Genomic DNA, 22,496 nt, shown 5'->3' with positions numbered 1-22,496 from the left:
TAAAGAATATTTTATTATGGAGGATATCTGCTATATCCACTTAGGGAGAATGGTGTAATGGAGCCCTGTGTCCCCACTGCCTGGCCCCAGCGACCAGGAACCCATGACCTTTCTTGCCCTACCCATACCCCCCTCACACCCACCCCTCCCCCGTGATTTCGCAGCAAAGCCCAGATACCACGTCATGCCATCCTATACCCTGACTCTTCATGCCTGCAAGTCATTCTGCCATATGGGTGGCTTTTAATATATCGAATAATCTCCTACTTTGGGACATTAAGTTGTTTCTGTTTTTTCAATATTATGTCAAGAATATCCTTCCACTAAATGTGTTTATGTATCTCTAACTTATTCTAAATTTATATCCTTAGAAATGCTAAAGCCCTAGCATTAAATTAAAACCCCTAGAATTACTGGATCATATGGTATTTTGATCGTTTATTTTCCTTTAAACACATACACACCATCACAGGATGGCTTTTCTGATTAGAAATATAACACATGTTCACGGCAGAACTTTTGGAAAATACAGAAAAACACAAAGAAGGAAATTAGAGTCACCCATAATCCTGCCACTCAGAGAGAAGCCCTCTTGACATTTTGGGATGCACTTTTCTCGTCTTGTTTTATGCGTGTGTCCAGCAAGCTTAGGCACCCCCGTGCAGGCTCACATGCGTGACATGTGACACTACGTGTCACAGATTGTAAGCTTGCTGGAGAACTGGGGTGGGGGGGCAGACGGATTTGTTCACTTTTTAAAATACTTTAAAAAAATTTTTTTTTCAAAATGGTGGAAACAACCCTAATACCCATTAACTTGGCAGTGAACGGGTAAATAAAATGCGGTATATCCGTAGGAAGTACTATTATTTAACAGTAAAAAGGAATGAAGCGCTGATATGTGAATAACGTAATAAGGCTCAAAAATATGCTAAATGAAGGGGGCCGAATGCAGAAGACCACCTACTGCATGATTCCATTTATATGAAATGTCCAGAAAAGATAAATCTCTAGAGACAGACAGTAAATTAGTGGTTGCCTGGGGCTGGGGCTGAAAACAGTGATTGACTGTAAACGGGCTCAAGGGATCTCCCTGGGGTGATGGGAATGTTCAGAATTCTGATGATGGTCACACAATTCCATAAATTTACCCGAAAATCATTGTACACTTAACACAAGATGCATTTTGTGGAATTTCTCCATGTAAATTATACCTCCACGAAGTTGATTTCTTAAAACACTGAGGACGGTAAACATCAAGCTTCATTTGGAAAATAAAGAAAAGCACAAAGAGCAAAATAAGAAATCTACCAGAGGACTGTTCGCTTGTGCTGTTTTGAAATGGCTCCTATTTTTCTGCCAACGGTATAGATTCCTCCTTCTCTTCCTTCTCTTCTTCCACTTCTCACGTGGAATCACACTGCATCTGCAACTTTATCACCATTGCTTTTCACTTAAAAATATGTCCTGGGTCTTTCCCAAATCCTTAAATTTTTGCTATTACATGGAAATATATAGCTTACTACAGTTTATTGACTTTCTCTGGTATTGGAAATCCCTAGATCCTCCTCCCCATACGTGATCGGTGTGTCCACCGTTGCTGTCAGAGTCAATGCCTAGAAACTGAAGTATTGAGTCAAAGACCTAAGCATTTTTAAGGCTTTTGGTATTTTCTGATGGTCACCAGGAAGGCGAGGTATACCAGTTGCACTTCCACCAACAGTCAAGCAACTGTCTGCTTCCAAAGGCCCTCAGCAAAGCTGGGTGTTATAAGTTATTTTATGCTTTCCAGTGGGATAGGAAAGATGTGGTATCTCACTGTTGGTTGAAATGGAGCGTATTTGATTTTTAAGGGGGACATACATTTCTTCATATGTTAATAGCTCCTTTGTATTATTTTTTTCTTTAGCAAAATGCCTATGCTTGCCCTTTGCACACTTTTCTCTGATTTGTCTTTTTGTTGACTTTTAAGTGTTTATTTTTATAAAATAAGAATATCAACTTTTATACTGCCAAATACATTACAAATATTTTTCCAAGTTTGATGTTCGCCATTTAATTTTGTTCATGGTAGTTTTGATATATTATTACTTAATGTATATTATTTCTGTGGCGTTATCAGCATCTCTCCTATGGTTTCTGGAAAGGCTGCCTCCACTTCAATATCGTATAATATTCACGTATAATATCGTATAATATTCACCTACATCTTCTTTTTTGGTTCTTTTATACTGCTTTCTTTCCTCCTTCCTTCCCTTACTTTCTTGATGTTTAATCTTTCATCCATTTGGAACTTACTTTGATATATGGCTTAAGATTGGGATCTAACTTAAATTTCTCCCAAATAATTGAATAATTGTCTCAGCACAATCAATGAATAATTTATATTTTACCTACTGATTGGAAACAGCCACCTTTGTTATGTCTTAAATACTTATCTCTACTTGAATCTCTTTCTGGGGGCTTTTTATCTCCTCCCATTGATCTGTCTGTATTTTCATATGCCATTAGGACATGTTTTTAATTATTTTGGCTTTTATGATACGTTTGAAATCCGGCAGTGCAGATCACCTGTTATCGCTTTAGGCTGCTATCTCCTGGTTCGTCTTCCTGGTGCATTTTAGAGTCGTCTTGTCCGGTAAAAGAAAAACCCTCCTGTGATTCTGATTGGAATTGCATTACACTGAAAAATTAATTTGGAATAAACTGACACCTCTATTCTTGAGCCTGTCGTGGAATATGCCATGTCTCTTCATTGAAGTCTGCTGTTACATCTCTCCCTTGTAGTGTTTTTGTCATTTTTAATGCTGCAATTGCACACTTATTTGTTTTCTTATTTGTTATGTAATATCTTTGTTGATCTTAGAAAGGAGATCTTTTGCCATCAAGTTTTCTTACTGGTTGGTGCTGATATAAAGAAATGGTCTTAATCTGTGCTCACTGGTCATTTAACTTGACCCTCCTGCTACTTCTTAACTTGTTTTTGTGCTTGGGGATTAAGAGTTTGCAGGAAAGCATTTATATCATTTGCAAGAATTTTTTTTTTTTCTTTCCAAGAGGTGTGTCTCTAAATTCTTTTTCTTTCTTATTTTGTTGGTTAATGATGTGGTGTGAATCTTTACCCCTCCTTTATCTCTTTAATGAAAATGTCTCTAGTGTTCACCATTAGTGTTATATTGAAGGCAGATTTGAGCTAAAGATGCTTCAAGGCAGTAACTTCTCTGGTGCTAGTTTATTAAGCATTCTTAATAAGCAGTGGGTATTGGATTTTATCAAATGACTCTCTACATGTTGTGAGTTGATCATATGTTACTTTTTTTCCTTTGAACTATTGATGTAATGGAATGATATTCATAGATTTATGTTGAACCTCCCTTTCTTTATATTGAACATAACTATACCTGGTCATGGTATGTTATCCTTGTAATATTCTAATAGATTCTACTTGCCAGCACTCTATTGAGAATTTTCATAGCAATATTAATAAATTGGTCATTTTTATTTGGTTCTGTTTGTCAGTCTGTGGTGTCAGTCTCTGTTTCTGGCTAAGTGAAATGAACTAGGAGGATCTTCGTATTTCTTACGCGCTAGCACAATTTCCATGCATGGAATTATCTAGGATAGTATTGAACATTTTTGGGGGGCGGGGGAAATCTTGTCCACAAAACCTTCTGAGCCAAGCGCCTTTGTTAGCATGCCTCCCCTTCCCGAGCACACACGGATTTTACCCATCTCTTGCAGGAGGAATCTTTGAGTATGCGGACGGCCCCAACGCCCAGGTCATGAATGCTGAGGAGCATGCCTTTCGATTTTCTGCCAACATCATCAACAGAAACAGGACTCTGCTGCCCAACACAACCTTGACCTATGACATCCAGAGGATTCACTTTCATGACAGCTTCGAGGCCACCAAGAAGGGTGAGTATGCAACCTTTACTGTTGGGACAGAGGGAGCCTGGTTTGCTGTCCAGGGTCCTCAAAACAGGCCCCAGCTCTTGGTGGGCTCGAGGCTTAGAGGGTACGCCGCCTGGTTTGGGGACCTGCCTCATTTCCAGTTCAGCTTAGGCTGTGTCATCCCCCAGCCTGTCCATCAGGAATTTCCAGGCCACTGGCAGGTGCCATGAGGGAATGAGGGGCCATGGGAGGAGGAGGAAAATGAGGCCTGAGATGGGGCTGGGGGGGTAGCAATATAGAGGTCAGCTCATAGCCCCAACACCTTTGAAGCGAAGCTGGCATTTTCAAACTTGTTTTTCTTTCATTGAAATCCAACCCAGAATATCAATAATTAAAATATGCAACATTTAGTTGCCATAAAAAGACTTCCTAAAAAACAATGACGCTGCTTCTATGGCTAACATAATTTGACCCCAGAGGCTATGGATGACACTTGAAGTTTGACATTAGCCTCAGCGTTCAGTACATTTCCATATTTTGTTTTAGCTGCACAATAACAGGAAAATTATAAGTCATAAAAAAATACGCTTTAGTAAATCCAGTCCGTTTTCCCCACACCTGAATTTCAAAAAATAAAACAAATGTTGGGTTGCATCCTTCTTTATTAGTGACACATTTGCAATAAGCTCCAATGACTGCACAGAAAGGACCGAAAAACTTTATTCCAAGATCCTCAGGGAGAAAAAAACAGCAACTTGTTAATACCTGAATGAGCTAGCAATATCCAGGCTGGCATATAGCACATTTGAGTATACCCATATGCTCCTTTGGTACTGTTTTAAAAATATAATTTATACACACACACACACACACACACACACTTAATTGAAATTAACTTAGAGGCTCAGATAACTCTAGAAATAGTTTCCATATATCCCTAGAGTTCCAGGAACTCCATTTAAAAATCTCAGGCCTAAGGAATCTCATTTTCAGGGAAGACAAGGTCACCCTTCCTATAATGTGCAATCATAGACCCTTGCTTTTCTTCTTCAAGGCGCTTATCACAATTTGTAGTTAAATAATGGTGTATGTTTGACGTGTTTCTTATCTCCGGTACTACTAGAAGGAAGGCTCTCTCTTTTTAACTAATATAGCGCTAGCATCTAAAAGACTCGTGTATAGTAACTGCTCGTTGAAATAATTATTGAATGAATCAATGAATGAACGATGTGAGAATGGGGCATGGGAGCCTGAGCAGCATTACTCAGGACCCCTATCTGCTGAGCTTAAGGACAGTGTCATTCATGCATCTTGGGTAGACTGAGGCTCATCCAAAAGATCCCCTTGTTCTTTCTAAGCAGTTCCCAGTAGCTAATCAAGGTCTCCTGGGCTCCTAGGTACAGACCTGCCAAGGTGATTCCTGGAGGTGGCTCTGTTTTCCAAAGCCCCATTGCGGGTAAGCATCTTAGCAGAGAAAAGCAGTGTAGCATGAGCTTGGAGCCAGACTGCCTAGCCTTGCACCTTGTCCATTCTGATATTAGTTGTGACCTTGAACAAAATACCTTGTGCCTCAGTTTTTTTCATCTACAAAATGGACACATTTCTGTGAAGTGCCCAGAACAGTGTCTGGCACGTAAAAGGTACCATATTGGACTTTGCTCTTATTACATTGGCTGGTTTGCTCTCTACCCACTGAGCCACGAGGTTAAGGGCCTCACCTCTACAGGCACTTCCTCCACTGCTGGCCCCTGTCTCATCTGTCCTGCCTCTCCATGCCTTGTAAGCTGGAGGGCACAGGATCCCTGACATTGAGCACGATAACCCTGCCCTGGGTCCCAGAGCCAACCTGCGGACAGACTAGAGGAACCCCCCACCCTGTTAGCCTCGGAGAGTGGTCCTTTGCCCATCACCCTTCTCCTTGTGCTGGCCTGCCGTCCTCCCTACCCGCGTCCTCCCAGCTCTCTCTCTGCATGCCCTGCAGCCAACACCGTAGTCAGATGTCCACCTCCCCACTGAGAGTCCCCTGCTGGCAGCCTCTGCCTGGCTTCGTCCAGCTAGAAAGTGACTGAACTCAACCAAAAATGCTCAGTGGAAAGGTGAGGACACAGAACAAACGCCTGGAATCAGAACAGAGGTTTACGTGGGCATGATGACCCCAAAGGGCTAGGCTGGGTATTCTGTCCATTTTTTTCTAAAAGTCGCTAAAATAATATGTCAGCTCTTCAGTAGCACACTTGCGAGTCAGTGCGGGGACCTGCCCCAGCCAGCAGTGAGCCCGGGGCAGAAGTCCAGAGTCTTCTGAGGCACTTGCTCCAGCGGGAACTTAGAGTTCCATATGACGTGGAACTGCCAGGTAGTGGGTGAGTAAACCTGACACAGAAACATCTGGCTCCGGAAGTCCTGCCAGACTGGGCCATGTGACCAAAGCCACGCTCCTCTGCCCTCCCCCACGTGACTTGTTTGCTTAAAACCCTGGCTCGGTTGTTCTTCCCCCAAATCATCAGAGCCCTGGGGGCCTGTCCATTCTAGCCCAGATGTGACCTTCTAGCCACGTCTGTGCTATTTGCTCCCCCAGGCTCTGGGCTCCGGCCCTGCCTGTGGTCCTCCAGGTGCCACGCTTCCTCCCACCTCAGGGCTTTTGCACCTGCTGTTCTCTTTGTTTGTGAAGCCCCTTCCCTATCCCACCTCTGCCCTGCCATTTGTCTAGGTCCTCAGGGGAGCCCTCCCCAGGTCCCCAGACAAGGTCAGGTCTTCACCTCATGAAGCTCTGGACTTCTCCTTCACAACCGTGATCCATGGATGCGTGTGTGCGTGTGTGTGTGCACGTGTGTGTGCGTGTGTGTGTGTGCGTGTGTGTGTGCGTGTGATTATGTGATTATTGTCCATATCTCCTGCTAGATTACATGTCTTTTTGCCTCTTCACTGCTGTCCTAAAGAACCGTTGTTTTAATGACCGGGACCTTGCATACGCTGCTCTGCCTGTTTTTGAACTTTACATAGAGTACCAGTGCGTAGCCTTGGGCAGTGTGTGGAATATACCAGTGAGATCCATCTCTGTTGTTGGATACAACCGGAACCTAGTCATTGTTATGTAGTAGTCTGTTATACGAAGACGCCACAGTTTTTAAAACTCAAACGTATCATTGGACATTTGAATGGTTTCCATTTGGGCCCAGAGAGTAGTGCTGCTATGAACATGCTCGTAGACGTTTCTGGTGCACAAACGTGCCCATTTTTTGGTGGGTAGACACACAGGAGTGGAAGTATGAGGTCACAGGATGACACGTGTTCAGCCGGATGGCTTTCCAGAGTCCTGGCACCAGCCCCCTCGGGCAGCGCGCGGCCGTGGGAACCATGCCACGCCATCACGAACACTTGGTAAAGTCAGTTTAGTTTCCAGTGGTGGTTCGTGTGGCGGGGATCTCCCCGCGGTTTTACTCCCTGGTGACCAGAGCTCTTGAGCGTCTTCTCATATGCTCAGAGATCATTTGAATCTTCTCTTTCCTGGAGTGATTTTTGAGCCTTTCAATCGCTTTTAAAATGGAGCTGCTTGTCATTTTCTTGTTGACTTGTAGAAGTCTTTTATATATGGTGGGTAGGAGTCCTTTGTGGGGCTTCCACATTGCATGTATCCGCTGCAAACAAGCTTGCCTTTTCACTGTCTTAGCAACATCTTTTGAGGAACAAAGTTCTTAACTTAAGTCTGATTTGTCAATATTTTCCATTACGGTTAATGCCTTCGTGTTCTATTTTTGTCTGTCCTCGAGCCATGAAGATTTTCTCCTATGTTCTAGAAGCTCTGTTGTTTTGTCTTTCATGGTTAGCTCTGTGATCTGCCTCGCACTGATTTTCTCTGTATGGTGGCAAGCGGGGATTGAGGTTTATTTTTGGTGAGAAAAGTGAAGTGAAAACTTCTCGGGGGGGCGCCTGGGTGGCACAGCAGTTGAGCGTCTGCCTTTGGCTCAGGGCGTGATCCCGGCGTTATGGGATCGAGCCCCACATCAGGCTCCTCTGCTATGAGCCCGCTTCTTCCTCTCCCACTCCCCCTGCTTGTGTTCCCTCTCTCGCTGGCTGTCTCTATCTCTGCCAAATAAATAAATAAAATCTTAAAAAAAAAAAAAAAAGAAAAGAAAACTTCCCAGGGGAGTTCGGAAGTGTCCACTGAAGCTATATGCATGCCTGCAAGGGAGTACCTGGCCACGTTATTGACCACAGCCAGATGTAACAGGAAATAAATTAAAGGTCCATCGACAGGAGAATGGACAGATTGGGGTATACTTAGACAACGGAATTTGAACTAGCAATAAAAAAAAAGAAAAAAATTCTTCCTACACAAAACATCATGGGTGAGCCTCGCAGGCATAATGTCAAGTGCTGGAACAGTGGTCGCCTCTGGGGGAGGGAGGAGTATGCAGCAGGTATTAACTAGAAAGGGGAAGAGAGAACCTTCTTAGGTGTTAGGAATGTTTTATACTTTGATCCACGTCGTAGTTACATGGATGCAGTTATATGTAAAATTTCATGGAAGCCTGGGCTTAAATTGATGCACTTTACTATATTGTGTTCAATCTCAATTAAAAAAAAAGTCTAAGAGGCTCCTCTCTGCCATCACTTTCCCTCAGTGTCCCTACGATAGACACGACACCTGAGACAGACCCCTGCTGGGTTCGAACCAGCGCTGTCTGGCCCTGGAGGCATTTCTGCAGTTGCATCGTGCTCCCCCGTAGGCACGCTCCATCCCTCGGGGAATCCCTTGTTCCCGTGATCTTTATTTTTTCTTTTGATCTTCAGTTTTTGAAAATGTATTCCTCTGAAGCCTCATTAGGACTCTTCCAGGGGATGACCTTGGGCTTAGTTCTAATTAACCCAACGAGAATGATCCATTCTGCCATCACAGCTGGATCCAGTCACCTTGGGCCACGTGGGGGGAACGGGCGCAGTGCATGGAGACGGGCATGGCATGCCCCGCCATCTCCGCTCGAATTAGTCCTTCCCTCCACAGGAGGCCCAAGAGGCCTTTCCCCATTAAAAGGGACTTTCTCTTATTGTCTTTATTTTTAAATGTTTTGTGAAAAATTAAAAGATGAGTGACTGCCAAACGGTGCCTGAGCCAGCAACCCAGAGAGTGCCTGGGTTTTCTTCCAAGCCTGACCGGAGCAGGCTTGGAATCGACCCAGCACTCCCCAGGCTCCTCTGCCTTCACTTATTCTCTGGGCTGCTCAATTCCTTTTAAGACACAAATTGATTGGGATAATTTTTGCTATAACTACAATTGCCATGGAAAGGGGGCGAGGGGGGCTGCATTCAGGCCGTGGACTCCTGCAACGACTGCGAACCATTGAGTTACTGTCAAATGACCAGAAAATGGATTCCAAATTGAAGCTACAAATAATGTAATTACTGCAGTGTGTGCTCAGGGCTGCCAGAACAAGAGTTGGCTGCTGCCCTGGAAACATCTGGAGATAAAGCTGCTGCTGTTGCTGCTGCTGTAACCCCAGCCCTGGTCCCTCAGGGGCAGCAGCATTCTTCCAGGCTGGAAGATCCTCAGAAGGTGAAAGGAACATGGAGGGGACAGGAAAAGGGATGAGGAGAGAGGCCAAAGAGAAGTAGGTGACGGGCAGAATTGATGCTTCCAGCCACCCAGCTGTAAAACGTAATCACTGCATCTCTGGCAGGATGAACCCCAGTATGGCCATCATCCTCCTGTCACCACCGCTGTCACCACTGTCAACACCAGTACACCATCACCACAATTACTATCATCACCATCAACAGCGGTATCACCTCCATTCTTCACATCATCACCACCACCATCATGATCTCTACTGTCATCATCACCATCACTTGCCAGACAGCCAGTTTCATCATCACCCATCTCATCAGTGCCAACATCATTGCCATCATTCCTACTACCATCGTCACAGTCATGACATTGACATCATCATCGCCAATCTCAACAGTGCCGACATCTTCGCCATCATTCCTACCACCATCATCACAGTCATGACATTGACATCTTCATCATCACCAGTCTCATCAGTGCCGACATCATCGCCATCATTCCTACCACCATCGCCACAGTCATGACATTGACATCTTCATCATCACCAGTCTCATCAGTGCCGACATCATCGCCATCATTCCTACCACCATCGCCACAGTCATGACATTGACATCTTCATCATCACCAGTCTCATCAGTGCCGACATCATCGCCATCATTCCTACCACCATCACCACAGTCATGACATTGACATCTTCATCATCACCAGTCTCATCAGTGCCGACATCATCACCATCATTCCTACCACCATCGCCACAGTCATGACATTGACATCTTCATCATCACCAGTCTCATCAGTGCCGACATCATCGCCATCATTCCTACCACCATCATCACAGTCATGACATTGACATCTTCATCATCACCAGTCTCATCAGTGCCGACATCATCGCCATCATTCCTACCACCATCGCCACAGTCATGACATTGACATCTTCATCATCACCAATCGCAACAGTGCCGACATCATCACCATCATTCCTACCACCATCATCACAGTCATGACATTGACATCTTCATCATCACCAGTCTCATCGATGCCATCAAAATCGTTATCACCTCCATTCACACCCTTGCCAGCGTCACCACCCCTGTGATCATCCTCCTCCTCATCCTCATCACTGTCATGGTGCTGGGGTCTTCATCATCATCACCAGCTTCATCAACGCCAACATCATCATGCAGTTACTTCATCACTATCAAACTGTTAGTACCTCCTCTCTCATCATAGCTTATATCACCATCATTATTCCTACCATCATCATCACCAGGACTGTCACAGTATTGACATTTTATCATTGTCCATGCCATCGTCATCTCACCATTATGCCACAACATCAGCATTATCGGTTCCACCTTCATCCATGCCACACCCATGATCATCAACAATATGGTCTTCGCCCTCACAGCCATCACTGTGGTCACCTTCATCATTGTCTCCACAACGATGTCAAAATCAAAATTGCCTCCTTCAAGATTGCTCTTATAATCCTCCACAGAATCATAATGTGTGTTTGGCCCCCTCTCCCTTGCCTTAGCCAAACCAGATGCCTAGACCTTGGACCTGGGCAGGGGACCATGATCTAAGAGGTTGGGCTGGGTGAGGGTAAGGATGTAGGAAGTAGTTGCCTGCCTGCTTCCAGGAACATATCAAAGGGGGAAATCCAAAAGGCAGATTCTTGGAGGTGGTAGTGGGGGGAATGAAACATACTAGTCATCTGACCAAGTTGTCAATCAGAAGGTCCTAGAGGCAAAAGGAAAAAGGTAGAGAGAGGAGACGTAGGATGGAAACCAAGGACATCAGAGGACAGCTAGCAGGTTCAAAATAGGGTTAGGAGACAGAGTGTGAGAGAAACTTGGAGATTTTATAGAGGGCCCACAGCTTGAGGGGAGTGGGAGTGACCAGGCTTGGACAGCCGTCACTCACTGTTACTGTCTCCTTCGTGTTGTATCCAGCCTCCATGGCTACAAAATGACTCACATGTGGTCTCTTCCACATGGAGTACCTGCTCTCAGGGGGACAGGGTAGCCGGAAAGACCCTCAACACACCCAGGGAGCAGAGGAGCAGCATGAATGAGCAGCAAGTGGACAGGTCAGGGCCTGGCGTCCTTGGGGGCAAGGCGTCTAAAAAGAGAACTTCCCGAAATGGGACAATTTATTGACAATCCCAGGGTTCCTATTTTGGAAGCATTTGTTATCAGTGGGGTTGATCTCACGCAGAGCGCTGCTCGAGGCTTGTTGACTGTAGGGTGACAAGAGCGGGGAACAGCTCTTCCCTGACTGGGCTCCAGTCCTACAGGTCTGGGAGCACCAGGGAGGTGCCATGTGCCCCACTGTGCATCTTCTCCTGCACCTGGCATTGGCCACGAGGAATCCGGGTCACCCAGGAGATGCCCCCTATTTGGACCTGCTGCTTCCCATCCATGGCTGCCCTGTCCCGTGCTCCAGGTGGTTCCAGCAGACTCCTGATAATAACTAGCCCCCCGCCAAGAATGCTGTATCTTCTACCTGGGCCACAAGTGGCATGCTCTGGTGTTCTTGAGGGAAGTACAAATTTCAGGGGAAATGCCATCTCTAATTCCTCCTGGTCCCAGGAGGCAGTAAGGGAGGAGGGGGTGGACGTCCATGCAAAGGAGAAAATACCCTGAAGACCACCCATTCTGATCAACTAAAAACCACATTACATCTCTGGATCCATTGGTACCACCGTTAGCCCAGGCCAGAGGGCCCCTTTCCCTGGGTCTGTGCTTTGGAGGGGCTGCTGTTGCCCTCCTCTGGTCAGCATCTTCTCCCAGGACAAAGGGTCAGTGGGACAAAGGGCACTTGCCTACCAGGAACCTGTGCCCTGCCATTCTAGTCTTTGGTCCAAGTATCTAGAACCCTGAATTTCCTACCCAGCTGGCCCTGAGCCCACCTCCAAGCCTGCACGAGCTTCTTCCCTGGGCTGTTCTCCAGAGGGAGAGCCATACTGCCAGGGCCGTACTCCTAGGCCCTTTCCAGGGGTGAGCAAAGGGCAGCTGTTTGCAGGGCTGTGGACAGAGCTTGGATATAGGAGTGGGGTGTCTATGTGGAAAGTACAGTCCTCCTTATGGTTCAGGGCAGAGCCAGCAGTAAAGGAAGGGGGGCAAGCTGGTGCCACCCCTCCCCACATCTCTGTGGATGGGAAGTCTCCATTCCCACCTGATTTTCCAGGTTGTCAGGAAAGTGCATTTGTCAGGGTAGGAGGAAAGGATGTTTTATGTAACAGTCTGTTAGCTTGACTTACCAACACTTAAATGTTTAGCCACATAGTATGTGGGCTTCCATTTGTACTCTGGTCTGGGGCTCTGCGAATCTTAGGGGTGGCCTGAGCCCAGTAGGTCATTCCCAGAAGCCCTTGGGGCAGCCGGGACGCGTCTGAATCCACCGCGGATCGATGCTTAGATGCCGCGTCTTACCTCCTCCAGCACGCGCCATACATTCACACGTGAGCACGTAGCATCATTCCTGTGGCCGCGGGAGGGTGAGTTTGCTGACACTGTATTGATAGATAAGTTAGGGCTCCTCTGGTTGAGGGAACAAAACACCAAATCCGAAGTGGCTTAAGCAAAAAGAGAATGTATTGGTTCATGTACCAATGGTCCAAGGTTGCACTTGACCAGGGGCTCTTACTTCTTCCTGTCCTTTGGCTCTGCTCACCTGCATACTGACTTCCGTTCCCAGACAAGCACAGCACTCTCTTTGTGAGCACAGGGTGCCTACCGCACCTCCAGATCTTACCTCTCCCCGTGTCCCGTTGCAGAGGGACGGTGCTATCTTACCGATGGTGTGAGGTCTCATGGCTTCCCATTGGCTCTGACTGGTCACGTGACCATCCTCCAACCCAGTGACTGGGGCCTGAAGGAGGCCAGTGTCTAAGGCTCCCGCTGTAGCCCTCATGGCCTGGGAGTGGAAAAGGCAGGAGCCCAAAGGAAAATCAGAGATAATTGCCAGAAGAAAGGGCAAGAGCTTCCGGGGAGCCCTTTCCCTGACTGTCCCGGAAAGGTCCCACTTTAAGGATCTTTCAGGCACAATCCCTACGTGAGCCTATGCCTGCCGTTTGAGCCCCAGCTGCCCTGGGGCCCTTCATGTAAAGCCCTGCTGTGCCCATCGATGTTTGCCCTCCCCAGCAGCATCTGCCGTCTGACCTGCCTGAGCCCCTGGGCCTCCCCCAAGAATGCAGACTGTTTGAAGGCAGGGATTCAATACTCACGCACCCAGCAGAGGCTGGTGAAGCCCCCGCTCAGACCAAGTACTGCTTTAAGCACGTGTAGGTGCTATTCAGATACTGTTCATGGATGGTACCGCACTAAGCAACCTAGACCACGCCCTTGCTGCCTTGCGCTGACATTCTAGTGGGAGGAGAAAGCCAACAAATGAACAAGACTTCTGGTGGTCATTTAATAAGTAAAGAAACAAAGCAGGGTATGGGGTTTGGGGAGCCTGGCTGCAAAGGGATTCTTATTACGGGTTGGGCAAGTGATGCTTCTTTAGTAAGACCACACGGATGCAGAGACCTGAGGGAAGGGAGGGAGGGAGTCATGTAGATATCTGAGCAGAGAGCACTTCAGCCAGAAGGGGGCCCGCAAGTGCAAAGGCCCTGAGGCAGGATTATGCTTAGCGTGTTTGAGGAGCACCGTGGAAGCCAGTGGGGCTTGAACGCTGTGAGCAAGGGAGAAAAGGATGGGAGATGGCATCAGGAAAGTGGTGGTGGTGCTGAGGACAGGAGTGGGACAGGGGTGGGGAGGAACCGCAAGCAAGCAGGGCTTCATCCATCACCATAAGGACTTTGGCTTTTAGACCGAGTGAAACTGGAGCCTTTGGAGCACTCAGGAGTGATGTCACCGCCTGAGGTTGGGAGAGGTAAGAAGTAGGGAGGGTCCCCAAGGAAGCTGGGCCCGGCGAGGATGCTCCCACAGTAGTGCAGGCCGCAGATGGTGGCAGTGGCGACTCCGGAGTTCTGATTCCGGCACCTTCCATAGGTGATGCAGCAGGATGGGGATGTGGGATAGGAGAGAACGAGAGAGGTCGAGAGGAAGCCAGGGTTCAGGGCCTAAGGCATTGGGAAGGTGGAGCTGGTTTACCGAGGAGTGGGGGCTGGAGGAGGGGAGGGGGTTGCGTTTGGGACACGTGCGGTCTGAGATGTGTCCTGGACACACACGTGGCAGTGTCCGGCAAGAGGGGAGATGAGCACATTGGACTTCGGGGAACAGGCTGGGGCTGGAGGTTTCAGAGTCGCTGCAGGGAGGTGTTTCATCCTACCTATTTCTCGGCCTTCCCCCCACCGCCCAGGACAGGGCCGGGTCCAGAGCTGGGGTGCTCAGCACAGTGATGACAGCATTAGCAGTAAGCCCCATCTCTGTTTCACGGGCAGTGCTGAGGGTCTTGTATGCGTGATCTCGCTTGACCTTCCCGTGAGGCAGGGCGATTCCAGCCCCAGCTTTCAGAGGAGGAAGCTGACACTCAGAAGGAGCCTCAGTCGTCTGCCCTCAGAAGGTTCCGGTTGCTGTTTTCCCCCCACTGTGTTTATGGGGATCACCAAAATCACTACACCTCCACGCGCACTGCCTCCAGCTGCCTGTCGAGGCCCAGCACTGACCCCTGCACCTCCCTCCACCCCTCCCTCCGTTGCAGCCTGTGATCAGCTGGCACTGGGCGTGGTGGCGATCTTCGGGCCGTCCCAGGGCTCCTGCACCAATGCCGTCCAGTCCATCTGCAATGCCCTGGAGGTGCCCCACATCCAGCTGCGCTGGAAACACCACCCGCTGGACAACAAGGACACCTTCTACGTGAACCTGTACCCCGACTACGCCTCCCTCAGCCACGCCATCCTCGACCTGGTCCAGTACCTCAAGTGGCGATCGGCCACCGTGGTCTATGACGACAGTACAGGTAGGTAGCCAGGCCTGGCCGGGCTGAGGGCAGGGGGTGAGGGAGGTACAGCCCCAGGATCTGCTCGCCCAGCTCAGCTGCCCCGGGGGAGGGTCCACACTCGCCCCCGAGCCTACCAGGACTTCCGGACACTCACCCCTGCACACCCCCACAGCCCCAGGCACACCAGCCACACTCACCCCTCACTCAGCCGCAGCCCGCCTCACACCTTCCCCACACTCCCACCTCCGCCCCCCGGTAGGATGCTCATGTCTGCACTCAGCGGACACCCAGTGCCTGCACTCACCCCTGCACAGCCATGCCCACACCGGCCTGCTCTCTTAGACTCCCATTCCCATCTGCAGCAAATGCGGGCTGGCTACGAGCACAGGCCCTGAACACACGGCAGGGACGTGTGCTGGCTCTGACACTTACTAGCTGAATAGCACAGAGCTGTTTCCGCTCTTCCTCTTTCTTTCCAAAGATCCGAGTCCCGAGACATTTCTTAGCCTGGCTGCTTGAGAGAGAGTGACCTTGGCAAGTCACTTAACCCATCTGGGCCTTCTCTGCCCACGTGTCAAGTCAAGAGCTAGAGCCTCCAGCCTGGAAAGAGCCCTCCAGCTCTCTGCAGCCTGTGATTCTATGGCAGCTCTTGATTACCTCCTAATGGGGAGTGGGAATCCTAGGGAGAGAATCCCTCAGAAAAGGTGTCTGTTTAACTCAGGTTTCTACAAGCGTCTATTGAGTTCCTGCTATGCCCAAAGTACCAGACAGGAGATCCTGGAGGGCAGGGGCCCCCACTCCCGCTCAGTGCCCCAGCATGAGGTGTCTGCCATGGAGGGGTACGAGTACCCAGCTCCAGGTCCCTGCCAGCGTTCTGGCAGCCCTGTTCGATGGTCTGCCTCAGCGCACCGCTAGAAGGGACTGTGTGGCTTTGAGACCACGTATTTGTCCAGACCATGAGCCTCACGTGCCTCCAGGATTTAGCACAGGGCCCTGGTACAACAGAGATGTTTTTAAATGCTTGTTGAACTGGACTGAACTGAATCGAATTAAAAATTGAGATGAAATCAATTGTAATTGAATATTGCAGGAAGAGAGTCCTGGGTGCTGGTAAGGGTGAAGAATGAGGATGTGGCAATCCCATCGTTTTTGGAGGAGTGAATCCTATCATAGGGGCATAAGTGCCCGCCCAGAGGTCACTGGTCATTCCAGGCCATCAGAGCTAAGAATCAAGCCATGGGTGGATACCGTCAGCAGCAAGGCACTTGGGGAGAGGAAGCCCGGCGGGCTTGCCTAATCTGGGCTGACTTACCAGAGGAAGAGAGACATGAACGGGCCTCAAGGGTGGACAGACAGAGAGAGCAGGTGTGAGGGCATCACCGGCGGCGGGGACAGCGTGCACAAAAACTGAGGAGGCGGGATTGTATGTGGCAGCCTCCTCGAGAACACAGCCTGCCAGGGGGGAGAAGATTCAAGTTCGGAAGGTGGGAGGAAAAGGTCAGATAAGCAGAGCGTTTCAGGCTGTGCGAGGGCTCCGCTGTCTGGCTTCACAGTTCACACGTGATCTTGGAAGCAGCCAAGGCCCATTGAGTGTGGTTGAGCAAAGAAGTAAACAATGAAAGCAGAGTTTCAGAAGGTGTCTGTGACCGCATCGTGTGGGGCGGATGGCAGGGCGAGCCTGGAGCCGGAAGACACGTGGGGGTGGCTGCCTTGATGCAGACAGGGACAAAGGAGGCCTGAATTTGAGGGGCTGCCTGGAAGAGAACTTGGGGCCAGGATGGAAGGGAAGAACTGGACGTGAACAGGGTGATGCTGAGAGTGCGTAGCTGGACACGGAGCGGTCAGAAGAGACACTGGCGCGGACCACGGCCCCCCAGAGGTCCTGGGGCCTCTGGACTGGAGGGGGTGGGGGCAGAGGCTTTGCAGAGGATGCCTGCCGTGCCGGTGAGGCTGCTCAGAGCTGATGCTAACGTCTGGAGCTCCCTCTCCTCCATGCCTTTGCTCTGACGATAGGAGCGAGTCCCTGGACTATCAGCTCAGATGTCCTGGAACGCCCAGCTGCCTCTGGGTGGGCATGTGCTCTCCTCCAGCATGATTGACTTCTCAGCAGAGAGGGGATCCCATCTTCATTTCTTCACCCTTACCAGTGCCCACAATCCCCTTTCTTCCAGGATTTAATTAGCGTTTAATTCAACTTGATTTTCCATTCGGTTCAATTCAGTTTAATAAACATTTAAAAACACAGGGGAGCCCGGGATGGAGCGGGTTTGGTCAAGAACACATTGGGTCCTGGGGATTCAGGGTTGGATTCAGTCAAATAGTAAGATGACTTTGATGAGGACTGGTGGGTGGTAAGAGGTGTACTCCCAGAGTCAGGGTATTGCAAAGGGACGACGTGCGAGTCATCAAGCCCCCCGGCGCTGGAAGCACTCCTTAGCAGGCTTTGGCTGCGTTTGCTTGGGGGGCCGTGTGCATTCGGATGTTCTGGCTGGAGTCACAGACAACCCAGTTCCCCCGACTCAAGCAAGAGGCACTTCGTTCTCTGACGGATGAGAGGTCTGGAGATGGGCCTTTCCAGGCCTGGTTTAGCAGCTCGACAGAGCCGGGGCGCTGGGTCAGTAGCCCTGCCGTTCTCTTGGCTTTCTCTCTCGTGCAGTCAAAATAGAGCTGCTGCGGCTCCGAGCAGCCCATCCTCACCTGCTGACACCCCAGGAAATAGAAGGAAAGAGGCAGGAGCCAAAGGGATTTTTCTTCGTGTGACTCATGTCTCATATCAAGGAGGAAAATTTGTCTAGGAACCTTCCAGCAGACCATCCTGGACAGCTCACTGAGTCCATGCCTCCTACCCTAAGCATCGTCAGATAGGAAAGGGAGCGCCCCCTGACTGGCTCTTAACCAATCAGCTGTCAGCTCTGGGGACTGGCACTGGGCCACCCGAACAAAATCATGGTTCTCTTAGCACGTTAGAAGGGGGCACACCAGTTCTAGAATATTTCCACAACGATGCTGTGTCCCCAGCCACCCCCCAAAACTTGGTGGCTTCAAATACTAGGCGTGTGTCTAGCTCACAGGTCTGCGGGGTCACTGACTGGCTAGCTTGGCCAGTAGGTAGTGCTGGCCTCAGGTGGATCGCTCACCTGCGTGGGGGTCATTCGATGTTGGTGGAGATGACGGGCACCAGCAGGCTAGCCCGGCCATGTTGACATTACGATGGCAGAGGTGCAGAAAAACAGACCCAGTGTGCACTTCCATTTCTACTGTCTGCTTGTGACACGCCTGTTGATACACCGTTGGCCAACACAGGTTACTTGCTGGAGCCCAGTGTCCTGAATGGGGCAGGTCACCTGCCCACAGTTGGAGGTCACTGCCAAGTTACGTGGCAAAGGGTGTAGCTACAGGGAGGAGTGAGGAATTCGGGTCGCATCACTGCAATTGACTGCAGAGAGAACTCTTTTTACGTGCACCTGGGAGCACATGGATAAGGATGACTGCGAGATGACCCAGGGAGGTCAATGCCATTGAGAGAAGAGTTGGTACAGTTCCCTGGAAGCAGGAGGGGCCACAGCCTCATGGAGAAGCACCAGGATTAGTCGGGAGGCAGAAGCAAGAGGAAAGCATGGGCAAGAGCTTTTTTTTTTTTTTTTTTTTTTACTCTAGAGCCTTTAATTACTTGATGACGATAAAATAGCCCAAATGATGATATAGGTGGGATTTGTTAGGCGGGGATGTCCTCTAGGAGGCAGGAAGCAAAACACAGATGTTGGAGTTTGGTTGGAGGGCTTATAATATAATTTTGTGTACCCACCAAAACACAGGGATAATAGGAACATAAATAACTTTGGCCATTAGTTTGGAACATGATTTCAGGATGTCCGATCATCGGTTATAGAATATTGCAAATGATTATTATGGGAACCAGCAGCGTTTGCCCTGTGACCTTTGACAAGTGGTCACCTTCGTAATCTCATCTGCACACAAAGGCGAACTCATGTCAAGAGCGAAAGGAAGGGTCTTAGAAAAAGCTGAGGTGGAGAAAAGGGCCCCAGCCTAGGAGCCAGAAGGTGGGGTCTTGAATCTCGAACCCATCGCTGGCATGCTGCAGAACCTTGGGGTGGTCACTTAACCTCTGTGGGCCTCAGTTTCTTTGTCGGTAACATTGGAACCTTAGTCTCTAGTCTACATCCCTTCTCGGACAGGGAGATGTTTAAATAGGGTAATGAATGCAGAAGTGCTTTGTAAGTGAAAAGCATGATTCTAACAACCAGGATTCACTGCAGATACTTTGAGAGAGACTGATTAGGGAAGCGGCCAGGAAGGAAGGCTCATCTCGGGCCGGCCTAGAGCCTAATGCTCTGCTGGGGTGGGCTGAGACGAGCCTCTGGTCTCCTTCGGGAATACACTGATGAGAAGGAGGTCTGACATTTGCTGCTGGAGAATGTGGGTCACTGTGTATGACACGGGGCAGCGCACTTGGCTGACAAGAAGACTCGGGGGGGCCTCTGCTCCAGCGTGCGGGCTGTCCCTGTCCTCACGTCCTGGATCCCCAAAGCTCACGTGCCTGCTGATGCCGTGCATGACTCTGAACACTGAGCGAGTGGGAGCAGAGTGCAGACGGGGAGCCTCCCAGGGTAACAAGGGTGAGCGGACAGCATCATCCAGCCCGAGGGAGAATTCCTGGGGTGAGTTGGGGAGGGAGGGTAAGGCTGGTGTGCCCCTCCCTCCTCGGCACAGGCCAGCAGATGGCCCTTTCCTGCTCCCTCTCAAGTCTGGTATTGGGGAGCACTGCGGCTGCTGTTAGATCCAGAACACTCCAGGTCTCTAGAGCCTTTGCCAGCCCATACACCTGGGTCTGGGACCTTCCAGGGGGCTGGGGGGTCCTGATGCCGGTGGCTACGGCAAAGCTTGTTTGGGAGCTCCTCGGGAGACTTAGGTCACAGGGATCAATCTCTGTCCTCCCCAGCAGAGGGGAATGATGTGCGCCAGATGGCTTTCCTGCTGTCCAGCCCTCTGGAACGGGAAGGAGAAGCTGAACAGATCCAGGCATTTGTATCAGAAATGGCTTTGGAAACCCCGAGGCTCTGTTGGAAGGCTCTCAAAGTAGGCGGTCTGTGTGGGGGGACTCCGTCCAGATAGGGAGCACTGCAATGGGTGGTTGCAAACTTTAATCCAGAGCAAACTAGCTTAACCAAAAAAAAAAAAAATGGGGGAGGGAGTGGATTTGATGGGCTGCCTTTCCTGGAAAGTTCCAGAGTCATTTTAGCTTCAGGTACTATTCGATCCAGAGGCTCAAATGGGTATCACTAGGACCTATTTGTCCTGACTTCTGCCGTGTTGGAATCCTTCTCAGGTTCTATGTGGTGATGCGTAGATTTACTTCCTCCCTATGTGGAGGTGGAAAAGGGTGTATCTCCTCCCGGTTGCTCTGGCATCATTTCTGGAAGTCATCTGATAGGACCAACTGGCATCACCTACCCATCTCTGAGCCCTGACCTATGCCTAGAGGAATGTGTGTGCCAATCGGCCAGGCTGGGGCCACACACTGTGCCCCGAGAGCTGCAGATGGACCCCTCCCAAGCCACATGGTCCGAGCACAGGGGAGGAGTAGCTTCCCAAAGGAGAAGCAGAGTGCTGTTTGTGGGGGAATGGAGCGTGGCTGAGCAGACGGTTCAGTCAGAACAGACCCTGAGCCCTGAGCGTGGGCGGGGCGCCCAGTGGGACCCTGGCCCCTGCTGGCTCAGCCCCTCCCTGCAGTGGGGAAGGGTATCAAGGGCAGCACGCAGGCTTGCTCCCAGGCTAAACAGAGGGGAGTCAGCAAGAGTGGACCTTGACATAGCGACGGAAATGAACTTAATTAGACCTAAGTAAGCCATTTGTCTCCAGGAAGTGACATTCCGTTTTCCCTAGAAGTCCCTAGATCAAGTGGTTTTGCAAAATGCCAAGGTGGAGGATGGATTTTTCAGTGTGGGGAGAAAAAAACAATAAGTCAATCCAATCATGGTGGTTTGGGTTGAGTGCCATGTAAGTGCCAGGCCCTGTGCCAGGGGCTGTGCGGACTCAGCCCACGAGGTTAAGGAGCCCATGCTGGGACGAGGGAGTGAGATGAGGCCAGAGGAGGCTGGTGCTGAGGGAGGAGGCCACTAGGTGGGGGGAGAGGGTGTCTTGTTTGGACAGAGCAGTAGGGGTAGGCTTCATGGAGGAGGTGGTTGCATGGAGCCTAGAAATATCGGTCAGGTTTACTGAGACAGGCTGCCCTCGGGTTGGGGACACAAATGCCACTTTGTCTTACACAGTCCCACAGTTGGTACCGCTGAGCCTGGAGCCTTCACTTGTGCCCAGATCCTGTAGGCAGATTCCCTGCTTCCCAGCGTCATAGGTGGGGTGAGGAAGAGGGGTGCCCTCTAGTTTGGGCTCTGTAGATCCGTAAATGCACTCTAGTTTCGAGGGGAGCGCGTAGGCGTGGTCAGAGGGACTCTGCTGCCCGTGCCTACTGTTGAATCGTATGTGTGTATATGTATCCGTGTGTGTGCACAGGCCTTGATTCACGTGGGTAACGAAGCCCAGGCGTGTGTCCACATCAACACGCATGTCCCTACAAATACGTGTCCGTGTGTGCATACATATCCGTAGGTGTGTGCAGGTGTGTACAGCCTGGTACACACACTGTACCTGAGTGTCTTGGTGCCCGTGTGTGGACTCACGTGGCTGTGTCCACGCACACACTCAGGACTCTGCGGGCCACGCATCCGTGTCTGTGTGCGCGCGCGCAGACCCGAGGCCGCAGGCCTGTGTGCACACCGGAGTCCGCGGAGGCCGACGGCTGTGTTCACCCGTGTGCACCATGTGTCTCTCGCACCCCGGGGCCTCCCAGGGCTCATCCGTCTGCAGGAGCTCATCATGGCCCCGTCGAGGTACAACATCCGCCTGAAGATCCGCCAGCTGCCCCTTGACTCCGACGACTCGCGCCCCCTACTCAAGGAGATGAAGCGGGGCCGGGAATTCCGCATCATCTTCGACTGCAGCCACACCATGGCCGCCCAGATCCTCAAGCAGGTGCGTGCTCGCCAGCCCGAGGGATGGAAGGGATGGGCGGGATCTGCCTGCCCCTTTCCCCACATCCCCTTCCCCGCACACATGGCCGGGGGGGGGG

The 22,496-nt window shown here is 50.1% G+C and overlaps 1 protein-coding gene across 1 annotated transcript in view; it reads left to right on the top strand.

Annotated features, from left to right (window-relative positions):
• GRIK3 (glutamate ionotropic receptor kainate type subunit 3) overlaps positions 1-22,496 on the top strand; it is a 217,511-nt gene that overhangs the window by 126,446 nt on the left and 68,569 nt on the right. The window contains exons 2-4 of the mRNA XM_040619278.1: positions 3,742-3,918; positions 15,110-15,367; positions 22,218-22,399. Coding sequence (XP_040475212.1) covers positions 3,742-3,918; positions 15,110-15,367; positions 22,218-22,399 — 617 coding nt within the window. The remainder of the gene's footprint in view (positions 1-3,741; positions 3,919-15,109; positions 15,368-22,217; positions 22,400-22,496) is intronic.

This window comes from Ursus maritimus, unplaced genomic scaffold, assembly GCF_017311325.1.
Source record: "Ursus maritimus isolate PB19 unplaced genomic scaffold, ASM1731132v1 scaffold_32, whole genome shotgun sequence".
Taxonomy (NCBI): domain Eukaryota; kingdom Metazoa; phylum Chordata; class Mammalia; order Carnivora; family Ursidae; genus Ursus; species Ursus maritimus.
The sequence above is the reverse complement of the archived record's forward strand: the minus strand, read 5'-3'. Positions and strand labels throughout refer to the sequence as shown.